At 43.5% G+C, this 15,424-nt stretch overlaps 2 protein-coding genes across 3 annotated transcripts; one reads left to right on the top strand and one right to left on the bottom strand.

Moving 5' to 3' along the window:
- Nucleotides 1–4,587: 4,587 nt before the first annotated feature.
- On the top strand, nucleotides 4,588–11,988 carry spock2 (SPARC (osteonectin), cwcv and kazal like domains proteoglycan 2; the record flags this gene model as incomplete). Its single annotated transcript, XM_049736723.2, has 9 exons — nucleotides 4,588–4,723; nucleotides 7,408–7,522; nucleotides 7,599–7,704; nucleotides 8,316–8,421; nucleotides 8,493–8,627; nucleotides 8,988–9,206; nucleotides 9,735–9,797; nucleotides 10,667–10,798; nucleotides 11,253–11,988. Coding segments are annotated over 9 exons (1,149 nt in total), but the record flags the coding sequence as incomplete, so codon positions are not given.
- Nucleotides 11,989–12,626: 638 nt separating this feature from the next.
- Nucleotides 12,627–15,405, bottom strand: tysnd1 (trypsin like peroxisomal matrix peptidase 1). Of its 2 annotated transcripts, none has more exons than XM_049735062.2 (4): nucleotides 14,120–15,405; nucleotides 13,891–14,021; nucleotides 13,441–13,626; nucleotides 12,627–13,179 (listed from the first exon to the last, which is right to left on the bottom strand). In XM_049735062.2, the coding sequence occupies exons 1-4, from the start codon at nucleotides 15,148–15,150 to the stop codon at nucleotides 12,977–12,979; spliced, it is 1,551 nt and encodes a 516-aa protein (XP_049591019.1). In that variant the 5' UTR covers nucleotides 15,151–15,405; the 3' UTR covers nucleotides 12,627–12,976. The 2 variants fall into 2 exon arrangements, with proteins under 2 accessions (XP_049591019.1, XP_049591020.1); XM_049735063.2 differs by having other exon boundaries at nucleotides 13,441–13,545.
- Nucleotides 15,406–15,424: the final 19 nt, after the last annotated feature.

Raw genomic sequence — 15,424 nt, 5'->3', positions numbered from 1 at the left:
TTGCCTGTAAACTTGAGCTGAGAGTGAGAATTTAACCTCTTGAAGCCTCTTTTGCTGATTATGCCAAACAGCTGCTTGTTGTGAAATGGATTCAGTTGAGAAAATCGTCACTCTTGACAATCTCACAGAAAACGCAACGTGCCTCTGAAGGTGCAGACAGTGAGTCATTCCATCAGCGTCGCGTTACAGTAGCTTTGCAGCTCGACACTTCATGCGTACAGCGCTTCGCTGCGCTGATGCAGATGTGTACGACGATAAGAGCTCATCAAAAAGTCATTAGTCGAGCTCGCTTGCTCCTTATTGGAGTCCAGATTAGGCATGAGACTGCAGAAAGTCCAGAGATGTGTTGAAGCAGCAGGGCACCTTCATCCATCTCAAGAGAGGAGGATATTTTGAGGGTTTGGAGGGCAGGTAAGGGGCGGACTGCTGATGTGTTGTGAGATCTTTCTGGCTTCCCACCAAAAGCCATTGTAGACTGTAATTGGGGCGGAGGGGAAAATAAATGCCCGTTTCCGTTCTGCTGTGTTAGTTCAGTTGTGAAGGACGCAGGTGCTGCAGGGTGTGAATTTGCAAATCAATAACACAACAGGAACACATATCAATTTCATTTAGCTGCTTTAGCGTTCAGCTGCTTCTACTGAACCTGAACACTTGAATATAATAATACATTTTATTTATAAGGCACCTTTCAAGGAACTCAAGGTCGCCGTACAGATATAAAATAGCATAAAAAATGACCAGAGAGCAAACTGCAAACTGTCGAGGAATAGAGTTCATTCCATAACAAGCTAATTAAGCCATAGGTCCAGAGTAAATGAACATATTTGAACAACCAATCACGGCTCAGCTTCAGAAAAATAATGAGCCGTGATTGGCAAAATGGCCGCCCCGTGAGATGGATAAAAAAATTAATTCATCATAATATTTCAATTCGTTCACATTACAGCTCTTTCCTTGTAATATTGTTTTATTTGTTGAATCATTTGTAGTATAAAATACACATCTGTAAAGCTGCGAAATATTTAATTTATTTCCATTCTGTTTTGCGTATTGCTTCTATTGAAGACATCATTGCAAACATACAAAGCAAAGTTTGAACGCAACAACAAACGCGAGTGTACATCAAATGTTCAAATAAGAACAAAGCTGCAATTGAAAATTGTTGCTTGTCAGAAATGATATACACTCTTGCAGATAGAATGCATGACTGGAAACAAAAGAAAATCAATACAAAACCCCAGTCGGCTTTTAAAAAGTCAAACTTTTCGCTGACCCAAAGTAGTAAAATGATCCCATATATCATTTTTGAGTCATTTCTGGGCAGGCGCATTTTTTTGCTTGTAATTCTATATCACGGCTCTGTTCATCAATCGTTTTGTGGTGTCAGCAAAAAAACCAAAACCTACTGTATGGACCTGTTGCACTCCATTTTGAATGTTCCCTTTGGGCTTTGAGAAGCAAATCTGTCCCCTGCAGTCCTTCAACATCCATGCACCACAACAGAACCGAATAACAAAAGCATACAGGCTTTTGTTTCATCTCAGGTGTCTCGTGCAATCTATAAATTGACGCTGGCGGCGAGAGTGCAATCCTGAAGGAGGGTGGAAGTGATAAGTGGCTCATGAAGGCAACGGAGGATATTTCACCGCGTTTCATCAGATTCGATCGGTGTACTCCAGCGCTATCTGGCCTACTTTAATTCACAAAAGTGCTTCCTTGAGATGGGCTTGAAAGAGCTAATGACTAAAAATATCTAACATGTCGACAAATAGGTTGCTGCATTTGTTTTTCGGGGTAAGGTAGCAGAGGATGAGAAGGACTTGAGCAGCAGAAGGTGGCGGGCATCCTTGATGAGCTCTCCAGGGGTTGAACCTCATTCTGCAGTGCAGGTGACAAATCAGAGCATCACTGTCTAAAACTCTGTGGTAGAAATTCTGCAGGACTATTTTAGATTATTTAGAATATTTTAAAGTGCTTAGAATGTTACGTTGTGTGGGATTCGAACAGGGAATTTTGTAGCAATAGTACAAAAATATATAGTAAGGAACGGTAAAAAAAAAGTACAAAAAAAACCTCAGAATAATAATACGTAGTTTAAATGCATTATTATGTGCTATATTTTGTGCATTGCATTATATTCAATTTGCCACTTGATTATTTTACCTCAATAAATGAATGGAAATTCCCAAGCTAAAAATCTAAAGCGATGCTAAACTTAAAATTGCACCTAACACAATGAAATTGATCATTCTTGTGGCAGCATTTTGATCACCCAAAATTGTGTCATCAAAAAAACCTGAAAATGGCTAACAGCAGTTGCAGTACGTATTATTGCTCTGCGTTTGTGTGTGATGAATGCCGATATCAGCAGTGATTATGACGGGTCAGAGCCCAAACTTTTATCCAATTGTTATTAAGGCATCCTTTTGTGGTGCGACGGCAAGCAACGCCCCAGGAACTCGACGCCGAGTGTGTCCGACGGTCGACATTTGCAGAGAAGCCACCTGTCAGTCAGCGGCACTTGCTGACAGACGCACGTACTAGCGCATTCTTTCAAAGCCATTTCTTTGATTGCCATCCACCCAGCAAGTATGGGAAGCTCTCTCTTTGACACAGTTCCTCTTGACTTGTGCTGAAGCCTACAAGGGGACAGCAACCGCCGCGGCTTATTTATAAGAGGGAGCGGGAGCTGTCAATCAAACGCGGCCATGCAAAGGGAGAACTTTCCTGCTCTGTTTAACAGGCGGAAGGTAAATCACAGGCTTTCTGTCCTGGATATGTCAGATTTTTTTCCCCCCCTCTTTAATCACAATGTGGGTTTGTTAGTTGTATTTTAGGGTTTGTTTACACAAGTGTCACACTGTCGGAATCAATTATTTTTCACTTTTATTGTTTGTACACAAACAACTGCCAGACTTGTGAAGATACATATACAGTATAGTACTGCTTGGCTCAGTTTATCTGAGAGAATAACAAGAAGATGGGGCGGTAGACGTGTTTTCATGTTGTTCACACCCACAACGGCGCTAACCACCCTTTTTAAAATACATTCGTTTATGCACGTTTGCAAAATAATCAACCCACCGCTGTGCACTGCTCGCCACGTTTATTGCAGTAGAATATAAAATATGGTCACAGTGAGTCACTGTTATTAGATGCAGTATGTTATTAGCCTCCATAACAACATGCTTACTTAAATTGTACTCACAAATGGATGTGTGTGTGTTTTCCCCCCCTTTCTTTGCGGGCATTGATGCACCTTCTCAAGTCATTGATTTCCAGTCGTATCAGTGCAGCGGAACATTTTCCTCACTGGTCCTGGTATGAGCACAAACAGGGATTACTGAATAATTCAGCTCGTGAGTCATCAATCGGGGAGATGCGGTAAACACGAGATTAATGGTCAGGTTGTAAACTACAAACTACAAAAGCCAGACAATTACTCACCGACCAAACGGAGTATCGAGTTCATTCCATGGGCACACGTTGGCTTCCTGGCTTGATGGAGACGAGCAAGGCACGCGGGCGGGCGGGAAATGTTTTGGTGCTCGAGTGGAGGGTTCTGACAGTGATGAAAATATTTATTTGCATATGGTCACACTGCGGGGGTCAAAGAAAGTCTCGCAGTGTGGCGAATGTTCCAAGCTGTGATAAAGTCTCACTGAGGCATGGTAAATATCTCACAAACAATTTTAAACAGATTTGTATTGTCAAGGACTATTGAGATATTTAATCTCATTCACAATCACTAGATTAGCCACAAACTGGGTGGTACACAGTTTTGTATACGACGCGACCTCAATTTATGAGTGACCCGACGACAAGATGATCAAGATATGAGCCGTCTCTCGGATATTTATTTTTTCCCTGCTGAAAGTCTACAGCTACCCAGGAAGTGGGTTCAGAAAACAACCCGGCACTTTTCAGTGTGTAACAAACCAAACATCATAAACCTTGCTGGGCTAACAAAACTATTCTAATAGTTATAACCCTTTAAACAACACAAACAGCACCTATGAAAAGATAATGTCTCAACAAATACCCCCCAAAAATCAAACGGTTTATTAAGAATAACTGTTTATTTAAAATAACTTTAACTGTGTTAAAATCATGCGCCACACTTCAACCTTGAGTGGGTGTTGGGGTGCTAAAGGCAGAATTTATTTTTTGATGCAGCTAAAACCTATTGCTGCATAATTAATATATGGACTGATTTCTAAAGCAAATGCATCTCTTTTTAGCTTCATAGAGTCAGTGTGCATAAAGTGCAATGATGACTTGCCGCTAATTCTCAATGTTTTTCTTTCTGTCTTCTGGCTGTCTTTTCATCAGGAAGTGGAGGTCAGTTCTTTTCAGTGCATTCACGCCGTTGTACGTCTTTATCTGTGCATGGCTTCAAAATTAGATTGAAATTCTAAGCACTCGGCTTGAATAGCAGTAGACCCTGGGCGCCATATGTCTGGCATACAGGTAAACAGCAAGACAATTAGTCAAACTCATTTCCATGCAGATGCATTTTACGTACGCGTCTGGCTGTGCTCTTCATCACGCTTTCAAGATAAAATGTGCACATTATAATCAGCGTGAAATGCTAATGGCGCTTCTTACTTAGAGAACTGCATTCATTGTCAATTATTCGCCATCTTACTGATTTTTTTTTCCTATTTCTTTTTGCAGGATGATTATGTGCGTAATTGGGATGAAAATCAAGGCTCCAGCGACAGTGAGTTGTCATTTTTGTTCTTGAAATCTGTGGTATGTTCGGTAAAAAAAAAAAAAAAAAAAATATTGGTACATATGTAACAGTAAGTGGCTGAAGCTGCTACTCGATATGATGCTGTGCCAGATATTGCATCGCACAGATATTTCATCCAAATGCGACATGACGCACTCGTAGCAACATGAACCTGAAGAAGTCGATCAAAATTGAATATGGTATTTCACAATCCATGACCCTCAGTTGAACTGGACACATGCGTCACTTGTGTATTGTATTACACAGCCCCGAGTGTGTGTGTGTGTGTGTTTGTGAGTAGACCGGGGTCACCCGCTGTCTCATGCCGCAGCAGAAAAAAAAAGCAGGTTGAGTGATTGTTTTATTCTGTTTGACATGCTTGAGCAGATCTGATGCAACTCCCCGAGGAGATGCCCAACATTGCGTCTGCTTGAACCCATTGCAGCACTTTTCTATTTCGTATTTGTCTTTGTTCAATTTTTATTCCCTCTAAGTTTCTAGGGCGTCCTCGGCTCACAGCTAAGCGTTAACCGAATTTGCGGCAAGCTAAGCTATGACACCAGTCGTGTCCTTGCTGCTTGATTTGCAGCTTAAATTAACTCTTATGAACGGCAGAGTCTATTAGTGCATTGTGTGAAGGCCTAATTATGCTTTTCAGTTGAGGGCCAGACGGACCTGTACGTCAAACTGAAAGTAAAAGCATGGAGGATGATATATGCCAGACACGGGTGGCGGTTAATAAGACTTAATTTAATGGAAGGCGCTGTCGTCGACAACTGTCGCCCGCTTTGCTGAGATGAAAATTGCACACAGTTTAGCTCACTCCAGTCTCGGGCTGCAATTATTATTATTTTTTGGGAAAATGGATTAATCGCTTGATTATTTTGTATCAGATAAAACAAACGTGTTAACTTCCATCTCTATTAAAAAATAAGATATTATTTCAGATTGATAGAGCAGAAAAAAAATAATGTATGGTTTAGCAAACGTTTTTTTGGAAAATTGCAAAATAATGATCAACATTTCCAAAAGCATGTTTTCTGTATTCATGGAGGATGATTGCAAAATATAGCTAAGCGATTACTCGATTATTAAAAGTCATTATCGATTAAGATTTAGAATCTTTTTATAAGCAATAAAAGAACTGTTGAATCAATCTTGAAACACACAGGTAGTCAATAGAGGAAAATAAAAATGAGAAGGTCACCTAAGTTGTCAGAAAATCAGCACAATGACCTGACAAGAGCCTGCAGACCTCTTTTTTCCTCCACCGGGCATTCTTGACCTCACAGAAGATGGACGTGTACAACTTTGTCAACACGGAGAGTCTGGAAATTTGCATTCAGGCGCCGCGGTGGCTGCCTCCACTTGAGGCGACCTGCACGCTGACTGAGTGAGTGAGTGAGTGAGTGAGAGGTCAGGCTCATTTACACTGCCTTTCTCTAGTCAATTCATCAGTTCAGCCAGTGGCTCTGTGCTCTGATTGAATCGCGTCGCTCTGCTCAGTGCTGCCGGAGAACAATCATTTGAGCTAGGAAGAACAAACAAGCACGCCAATGGTCTCAAGCGTAGGCATGAGAAAGTTCTCTTTTTTTTTTACATAACAATAAATGGATAGAAAAATGGATGTCATCGCAAACTGTGAGGTCAGTTTGAACAGCCCGATCAATCAATGACCCCATTTTAGTGGTCGACACCGAGGAAATAACAGAAAGCCTGCAGTGTCATTTTTGGAATTGAACTAGTGGGAAAAAAGATTCTACAATATTCTCATTTATTATTCATTCGTGTATTATTATTTATTATCTCGTTTTGTAAATTACTGTACAAAATAACCTTAAATAAATAAAGTATCACAGTACCTATAGATGGGTGGATCATAGATATATAGCAAAGAGTGGGAGAAGGATGCCGATGACATTTGAAATGTCAGCCAGTGCAAGGGCAGTTACCTAGGCAACCAGGAACTTTCATCCTACTAAGTGACTAAGAGTGTGTGACGAATGCTTTCACATCCTTCCAAGTGCAAGCAATTTGGCATTGCCTCCTCATTAAGAGCGATTATGTCCAAGTGTGCACGGACGATAAGACGGTCCATTATGAAGACGCGGCCCAAATTCCATCTTCATATTCTCAATCCGCACGGATAAATCTCATTGGAATCTGCGTTGAATCGTACCAAAGCACCTAATTATTAAGGGAAGCGCTCTGCCGATTTACGCATTAGTTTAATCGCGTAGCAGAGACCGAGGTTAGGTAGGACGGCACAGGAATCGACGATGATGAGGGTGTCATCGTGAAATGAAGACAAAGCCTCCAAGACGGCCACGCTGACATGATTGCACAGCGAGCGAGAATCCTCACAAACAAACCAGATTGAGCCACAAATCACAGTCAGCCCAGAAATGATTTCCAGGACCGCCGAGAGCCTGTTGCTATGGAAACGTCATCATCACCCGCCGCTGCTTTAATCCGCGGAAGCCTGTTAAGTTAACATGAGGCTCAGCCAGATACCTTATGCTGCTTGTGTGCTCCCAATACAACAGTTGGCAACCGCAGACACAGATTTATTTACTAATGTTTTCATTTTACAACTTATCATGGCATGGATGCAACAACAAAAAATGGTGGAACCAAGCACGACACTTTTTTTTTTTTTTTTTCGTTTTCAGATGTGGACACCACCAAGGACCCGTGTCAAAAGGTCAAGTGCAGCAGGCACAAGGTGTGTGTCGCCCAGGGCTACCAGAGAGCTGTGTGCATCAACCGCAAGAAGCTTGAGCACAGGTGAGGACGTGTGCAAGATCCCAAGTATTTGTAGGAAATCCACAAGTAACATCTAGTGTTCCTTTTTGTCCCCAAGACTCAAGCAGCCTGCTCTCAGGTCCTCTGATGGCAACTGTCAGCCATGTCCAATCTCCTCTACCGGGCCTGTGTGTGGATCTGACGGACACAACTACGCCTCAAGGGTACACTGACATGTCACATTATTTTCAAACAGGAGGCCAAATGCTTAAAAAGAATCCTTTTTTTTTTTTATTGGTGCAGGGAACAAATGCTAAGTGTTTAGCATTTAGCATACAAGTATGCTTAGACATTGCTAAGTGTTTAGCATACAAGTACGCTTAAACATATCTAAACGTTAAAATACGTTTACTCTGCATTGACAGTTTCACGCTTTCGAAATAATCCCCCCCCCCCCCCTCGAGGGACACTATAACCTCAATACGGCCTGGGCCAAAAAATTAGATCAACACCCCTGCATAGTCCCCAAATGTGTAAACAACCCTGTCATTGCACTGTGGGGACACGTTGAAGGTGTGTGTGGGGGGGGGGGGGGGGGACAGAGTATGGAATTAGAAGCACCAATATGGGCTCGAGGGGGGTTGTTTTATTGATTTATACTTTGTCTCTTACATGGCCATTGCTGACCTTGCGCAAGTCTCGCACAGAAACCAAGCCATACAGTCGCTCGCCTCATGAATATTTGATCCGTGTCCCTGCAAGAAGTCGTTCCACTTCACCTTCACGTGTCCTTGTCGTAGCTACGTGTGTGTTAATGTGTGTGTTTATGTGGCAGTGCAAGCTGGAGCAGCAGGCGTGTCTCACGGGGAAGGAGCTGAGCCTCAAGTGCTCGGGTCTCTGTCCGTGTTCCACCGCCGCTCCCAAGCCGGAGAGTAAACACGGTAAGATGCAGTTGTGGGTTAAATGTAAACATGAAAGTGAGAAGTTGTTACAAATACGGATTTCCCCGCAGAGACTTGCACCGGACAGGATCTGGCTGATCTTGGCGAGCGTCTCCGGGACTGGTTCCAACTCCTTCAGAATAATGCCAAGCAGAACAATAACAGCAAGCCCGGGGCCAAAAGCAACGCGGCCAACACGGCATCAGGTTGGAGAAACTACTACGACGAGTGTTATTTTGGGTCCGGGCATGCAGATCTAAGAAACTCTTGAAATTGTTTCGGCTTTGTTGTTATTCATAAGCCAGATAAATTGCCCCACGTATGAAATATGGCAGCTATCTTTAAAGAAGTCTGCCATTTTGGTTTGAAGCGGCCATTTTAAGGTCATGTTGAATGACCCTAAAATGTCCATGGGTCCTTCAAAATGAAATTCTCTTTGAGATTTTAATAGATTGTCAAAAAAAACATTGAGCCAATTCTTAAGTGTGACCAATCTAATGTTTTTAAATGACACTCACCAGATAGAAAGCCCAAAAAAGATCTAAACTGAAAAAGTGTATGTTCAGTGCTGGACAGGAGCCTGGTGGCCAGCTGTAAGGACTCCGTCGGTTGGATGTTCTCCAAGCTGGACACCAACGGCGACTTGTACCTGGATCACCCCGAGTTGGCCGCCATCAATCTGGACAAGTACGAGATCTGCATCCGTCCCTTTTTCAACTCGTGTGACTCCTACAAAGACGGCAAGGTGTCGACGGCCGAGTGGTGCCTGTGCTTCTGGAGAGAGAGTGAGTGGAACGTGTTCAGCCGTCACCTCAACTGCCATGCTGTCTCACATCAAGGTCGCCCTCGGGACAGACAGAAAGAAAGAAAGAAAGACAGGAGGGTGGCCTCTCCACTACGTAGTTTCCTCGTGTCTGTCGCCATTTATCTCCTCCTCTCGATAGCTCTCCCTTCTGTTCCCCGGAGGGTTGAAATGGCTACCGCCAGGCAAGGAGAACATTGCTACCGCTTGTTGACAGCCGAGTTCTCCCTCAGCTCTCCGATATAACCCGTCAGCCGAGCTGAATCTAGGTCCCAAACCTCCCGGCGTATGAGAGCAGAGAGGAAGATTAATATTGCTGTAAGCTTGAGGTTCTTTTACGTTGCCCGGCTGGCCACTTGTTGCTAGGCAGGATTCGTGAAACTCAAGCTTAGCTACTGTTTTAATTTAAAAAGACAAATGTCACAATGTAATAAATAATCGCAATGTACTTTCGCACAGATAGAATCAAAGTGGAATTTTAATGAATTTTCCTAATTTTCACCCCCCTCAGAGCCCCCCTGCCTGGCTGAGCTGGAAAGGATCCAAGTCTTAGATGGCGGCAAAAGAAAGTACGGTACGTATTCTCGCGCATATCCTTTTGGGATTCGTTTTTATTGGATCAGGATTTGACTACAACGGATTCCTAATAGGCACCAGGGATTTGGTCATGATCAGGCTTATGGATTAGAATTTAATACACTGCAGGGAAAATCAGGGCCAAAGTGTGTGAGTAAATTTGCGTCAAAGTGGGTAAATGAGTGAGTGTATATTTGGACTCGTGCGCAATGCAGATTTTGGCTGGCTGACTGTGCTCTGAGTCAGGACTTTGCAAGGACACCGAGCGAGGGCACAGTGCCAGCCTGACTTTCAGATGCACCTCGGAAAGAGCGCAAGGACGCTTTTGTTTCACACCGCCTTATTTGTATTCAGCACATATTTGTCACAATATTATATTCCAAAATGTCATTGATATTCAGTACTCGTTCTATAAAAAGAATGGTTCCAATAAAAACACGATAATGTTAGCTTGGACTCTGAAACTTACTCCCAAATATTTTAAGCAGACAATTTTGTTCTGTACTTGTGTGAGCGCTTTGAAACGATCTACGTGGAGCTCAGGCTGTCTAACTTTGCAACCTTCAAGCTTAATAAGCTCCTCTTTTCTCCATCTGGTGTAAATCCACGGTCCAAAGACTTTGTGTGGATGATATTATGCTGGCCTCGTGTGTGTGAGACATTTTTCCTCCACCATTCTGATTTTACATATTCATCACCAGCATTTTCTAGAAACCAAATTGAAATTCATGGATTTTGGGAATGCTTGCAACGTATGCGGCATGCATTCTACTGGGAATCGAGCGCGGCGAAGCATGACGCAAGCTTGTTCTCGGCTCATCCTTGTATATGTGAATATATGTGTGTGTGTGTGTGCGTACTTGCCAGGTCGCTTCATCCCAAACTGCGATGAAGACGGCTTCTACAGGAAGCTGCAGTGTGACAGGGGAGAGTGCTGGTGCGTTGACCAGTACGGTGGCGAAGTGGCTGGGTCGAGGATTCGTGGCAAACCAGACTGCGGTGAGTTCTTTTTGAACACACACACACACAACCTCCACCCCCCCCCCTTTTTTTTTTTGCAATCTACCCGACACAAGCTATCTTTTATGTCAACTGACTTTCCCCCTCACTGCAAAGAGCACATTCATGCATCAAGCGGTCATTTGCATTCCAAAGCGCGTCTTGTCACGGCGAGAAAAGTCTTTTCAAGATAAATGAAGGCTTGCTCAGACAGAACCTTCTCCAGATAAGAACTGTTCCTACGACAGGGCTTAGGAAAGAACTCTTAAATCAGCACAAAGTCAAACTCCCGCCATTGTTTCCGCGACTTCTCATTAGCAAAGTGTGCACTTGTTCAAAAAGTTAACTGAAGGACAATGCCGCCGCGCACAAGAGCTACATAAAGAAATCTGCCTTTAAAGATGATTGTCACAGGTAAGGTACATGAAAATCTTAATTGCTCCCCCCTATGTAGACGATGAAGTCGTGTATTCGGGCGACTTCAGCAGCGGAGTGGGCTGGGAGGACGAGGAAGAGAAAGGCGGCGAGGAGACCGCCGAGGAAGAAGAGGGCGAGGCGGGAGAGGCCGATGACGAGGGCTACATCTGGTAAAAAGGGTCAAGCGTTTGTCTTTGCAACCTCTCTTTTTTTCCCCCGACGGCATCTCCAAGTTCCAAACACGAGGAAACTCCCGAGGTGGATGTTGAAAGGGGGAACATATCACTAGCAGTAATCGTGGGGTGTGCAGTTAAAAAAAAAAAAAAAGCTTGTCCCTCCTATTTGTGAATCTTTCCCTTGTAAGTACGTTTTATTTCGAGCAGATTTTGAGCAGCTATCCGGTAGTTTAAAATGGCCGACCATCTCTTGTTGCTTTCATTAGACTAGGAACATTTTGTCTTGTTTTTGGGTTTTTGTTTTTCTTAAGTGGAAACTATACAGAGGACATTGACTTTGACTTGGCCGTCCTCATCTCATTGCGCTCGCTTCAGCTCCGATGTGACAGTAGTGCTGTCTCATTCTTAACGCCTCACTCCGCAGCTTGTAAATAACGTCGAGTCACGTCGTGTACCAGAAGAGAGGTCGCCGCCGAAGGCGACAAGTGTACATCGTATCGTCGTGTGGGTCGGTTGTTGTGTTTATTAAAAAAAAAAAAAGGAAATGATAAGCATTCAATAAACGTGAGTGTTGTGTGGCCCCAGCTGGCCACCGTACATCGGAGTCTTTGTCTGAATATCTTGTGTGGCGTAATTATTCACTTCCTGCTGCTCGTCGTTTTGTTTTTATGAAATGATTACTTTTTCCTCAAATAACATTGTCATAAAAAAAATGTTTTGTCTTAATTTTAAAATTCAATGATTGAAATCATTAAAAAAACTTTTAATTATGCTAATAATTATTATCACATTTAATTATATGAATAGAAGTTTTGGATTTTTTTATGACTTGATGATTTATTGTAACTGACAAAAATAATACACTGAACTCTGTTTTAAATGTCAAAAAACAGGAATTATGAATATGAATGAGTTGACACAAGTCAGGTTTTGTCTTTTCATCACTTTTAAAAGAATATGAACATTTGGGGCGTCTAACAAACAAATATGAGTCACAACTGGAGATGCGTTGTTTTCCTTTTACATTCTTTTCCTAAAATCTTAAGTTCGAACGAGAAACTTACAACTTTTGAAGAACTATTGATTCTGACACTATCCAAAATATGTGACGCGTGGTTGGTCCGTGGGCGAGAACTTGAAAATGTGTTGTGCTGGGAGTGGGCGATTCCCCCTAGCAGATGTCTGAGTGTCTGTTACCCAATGGGACCAATCATTCTATGCAACCTGTCAGCCAATTATTACTCAAGCGCTATAATATACCGACAAGTTTCGAGCTCGGCGAAAAAGGAACGACAGGGAAAATCCAAACATATGTTCACGCAAACAATTTCCCCAACACTCATTTAGAAGCTACTGCGACATTATGCTTCAGCCAACTCTTTTTGAGCATTATTAGTAGTAATATAACAATTTTCAATTGTAGTCTGAGTATTATGAAATTTATTTGCTCAGTAAAAATGATGACATTGACGTAGTGGCATTTGCTGATGAATATAATTTAGATCAATTGTACTCAACAGGCACCTTCCAGTGTTCTTATGTCACAGTAAATGCCATTTCTGGCTCTGAGGTTTTCATCATCCACTCAGAGTTTGCTGTGTGCGTCTTGAAGCCTCCACACTCTTCTCACGCTTTCGTCGGTGGCGTTTAGCACGTCAAACGAGTTCAGGTCCCCTTGTCGGCTAAAATGAAGAAGAGGTCCCTGCAGAACGCTCACTGGGATGCAGAAGTTAAGGTGAGGGTAGGTCACTTTCGAGGACAAGTCCCTCGTGTTGCTGGATACGATGCCTGCAAGAAATGTGTATTCTCATTCAACATTTTTCAGATAGAGAACTTTTTCTTTTAACCTGTCCTCCATGTTAGTTTCATTGGCGTTGTGGTGCCATCTGGTGGAATGTATTAGAGGTTTGGATGGCGTAATATTGTTAATGTAAAAAAGTGATTGTGCACATAAATCAGTGAGATCAGTCATTTATGGAATGTGTACATTATGAATGCATGAAATTGAGGCTTTTTTTTTCTCCAGTTTACTAGTAGCAGGCTTATTACCGAGCAGCTCTCCTGTGGATGCTCGTACAACAGCGGCCCCGCTGGCCCCTGCTTGAACTGCGCATGTGGTCTGAAGCATTATGGTAAGGTGTTGATGACTGATGGCTTTGGAGAGGATACCGCAAGTTAGTGAAGGGCCGCACAAGCGACCTAGCCCGCCGTAGCCCACCACCAACACAGGTTCACCTGCAGGTAAAGACTGCAATATTATTTTTTCATTATAAAGGGAGTCTCTTGGCACAGACTTGACATTGATTAGAAATCCCATTTCCAACATTTTATTCAATTCAGTGTTCTATCAGTTCAATATTTAAGCTCCTGCAACATTGTTTCATGTTTAATCCCACACCTCTCCATAAGACGATTTGTGGTCGATGCCCTTTACAAGGTTCACGTGAACAAACACTCATCTTGTCAATGTGTAGCAACCTGTACATTAAGACAACAAACCTGTGTTGAACTCGTGAGCCATTTGAGGGACAACGACATCCACGATGGAGTCTCTTGACCGCACCACAGCGACGTCATAAGGCGACGACTCCTTAGTGGAGAAGAGGACATCGCCAACACTGTCAAGGACTCTGTGACGCAAAGACAGTACGTATGAACAAAATGGCAGCAAAGAACCCTCCTTCACACCATCATAGTTTTTGGCACCGATATGCTACAATCTTTGCACCTGTCTCCGTGGTGAAACTTGAGGGCGACCGTGGACTTCCCATTGACGACGTGTCGGCAGGTTAAAATAAGGTCAGAGGTCACAAGGACCCCTGAACCCCACTGCTGCCCGCTGTCCACCAAGCACACATCCAGGTATTGACCTGCATGGAACTTTTGGGTCTCTGCAGGGTGAAGCCAGATATCTTGGAGCGAATCCTGGAGGTTGCCGCATTGGACAACGTTGCGGAGGATTGAGTGGACGGAACACACGAGCGTGAGTCCGATCCACTCGTTGGCCTTCCAGCCAAATGGTGACACTATAACCCCGACCAGGTGCAAGGAGTCATCTTCCATAGCAAACAAGCCGCCGCCTTCTGTGCCTGGCAAGCAGCGGGCGTCTGTGAGGATGACGGTGTTGTCCTCGCCCGCCAGGTTGCTGATGATGCCCCTGCTCACAGTGCCATTGAAGAGGTCTGAGCAGAGGGAACCAAACGGCGAGCCGCAAGCAACGACAGGGTCGCCTTTCCGAAGAGACGCGCTCCTCCGCCATGAGACAGCCCCGGAATGTGACACGTTGGCCTTGAGCACAGCGAACCAGCTGAGGTAGTCAGCATCTTGGATCAGGACGTCATCTTCATCGCCATGGAAACGCCACTGGTCAGCCTTTTGGAAAAGTGCCTGAAAAGTCTTTTTGAACTCCACGCAGTTGACCAGCATCAACAGCTCAGCTTCATGCTCATGTGTCCTGTATCTTCTCTTAGGTGTGCAAACTTCACTCACTCCACATGCATTGGCCTCCACGTGACTCCGGGAAGGAAAGCTGACGCTGATTTTTAGGTTGTTGGGGAAGTTGTGACGTAACAGGATGCGACGTTCACCATCACGGGATGACTTTTTGTCTATGAAACGAAAAAACGGCAGTCCGGTGCAGATCACCACTCCGGAGCTGGGATGGATGACAACGGCGCTAAAGCTTACGGGCGCACGGGCAGAAAAAGCTTCTGTCAAGGTAAGAACACAGCAGCATCTCTCCACGTCTTGTACGTCCATAATGTTAGCCGAGCAGATGAACTTTGACCATGTTGGCGATCAACAATGTTTAACTACTGAAAGACATGTTGAAATGTAACGTTTAAAAATACACGCGTCGGTGGCAACAAAACAATCACAACAAAATGTTAAACAGACTCGTCATGACCAATTTGAACCGGAAAGTTTAAAAAAAAAAAAAGCAAGTAGTGTGGATACTTCAACGTTCGGGAACTTCCTGGTCTCGTCTCGTGAGGGAATGACGACACTAACTTGCTATTGTGATTGGCTCGAG

This window comes from Syngnathus scovelli, chromosome 12, assembly GCF_024217435.2.
Source record: "Syngnathus scovelli strain Florida chromosome 12, RoL_Ssco_1.2, whole genome shotgun sequence".
NCBI classification, from domain to species: domain Eukaryota; kingdom Metazoa; phylum Chordata; class Actinopteri; order Syngnathiformes; family Syngnathidae; genus Syngnathus; species Syngnathus scovelli.
The sequence above is the reverse complement of the archived record's forward strand: the minus strand, read 5'-3'. Positions and strand labels throughout refer to the sequence as shown.

Bases quoted from the DNA above. Each gene is read 5' to 3' on its own strand.
- tysnd1 (XM_049735062.2), bottom strand. From the start codon at position 15,150: ATGGACGTACAAGACGTGGAGAGATGCTGCTGTGTTCTTACCTTGACA. The intron at 14,022-14,119 runs GTGCAAAGATTG...TTTGCGTCACAG, and splicing joins AAGTTTCACCACGGAGACAG to AGTCCTTGACAGTGTTGGCG. The intron at 13,180-13,440 runs GTAATAAGCCTG...CATTTCTTGCAG, and splicing joins ATCCACAGGAGAGCTGCTCG to GCATCGTATCCAGCAACACG.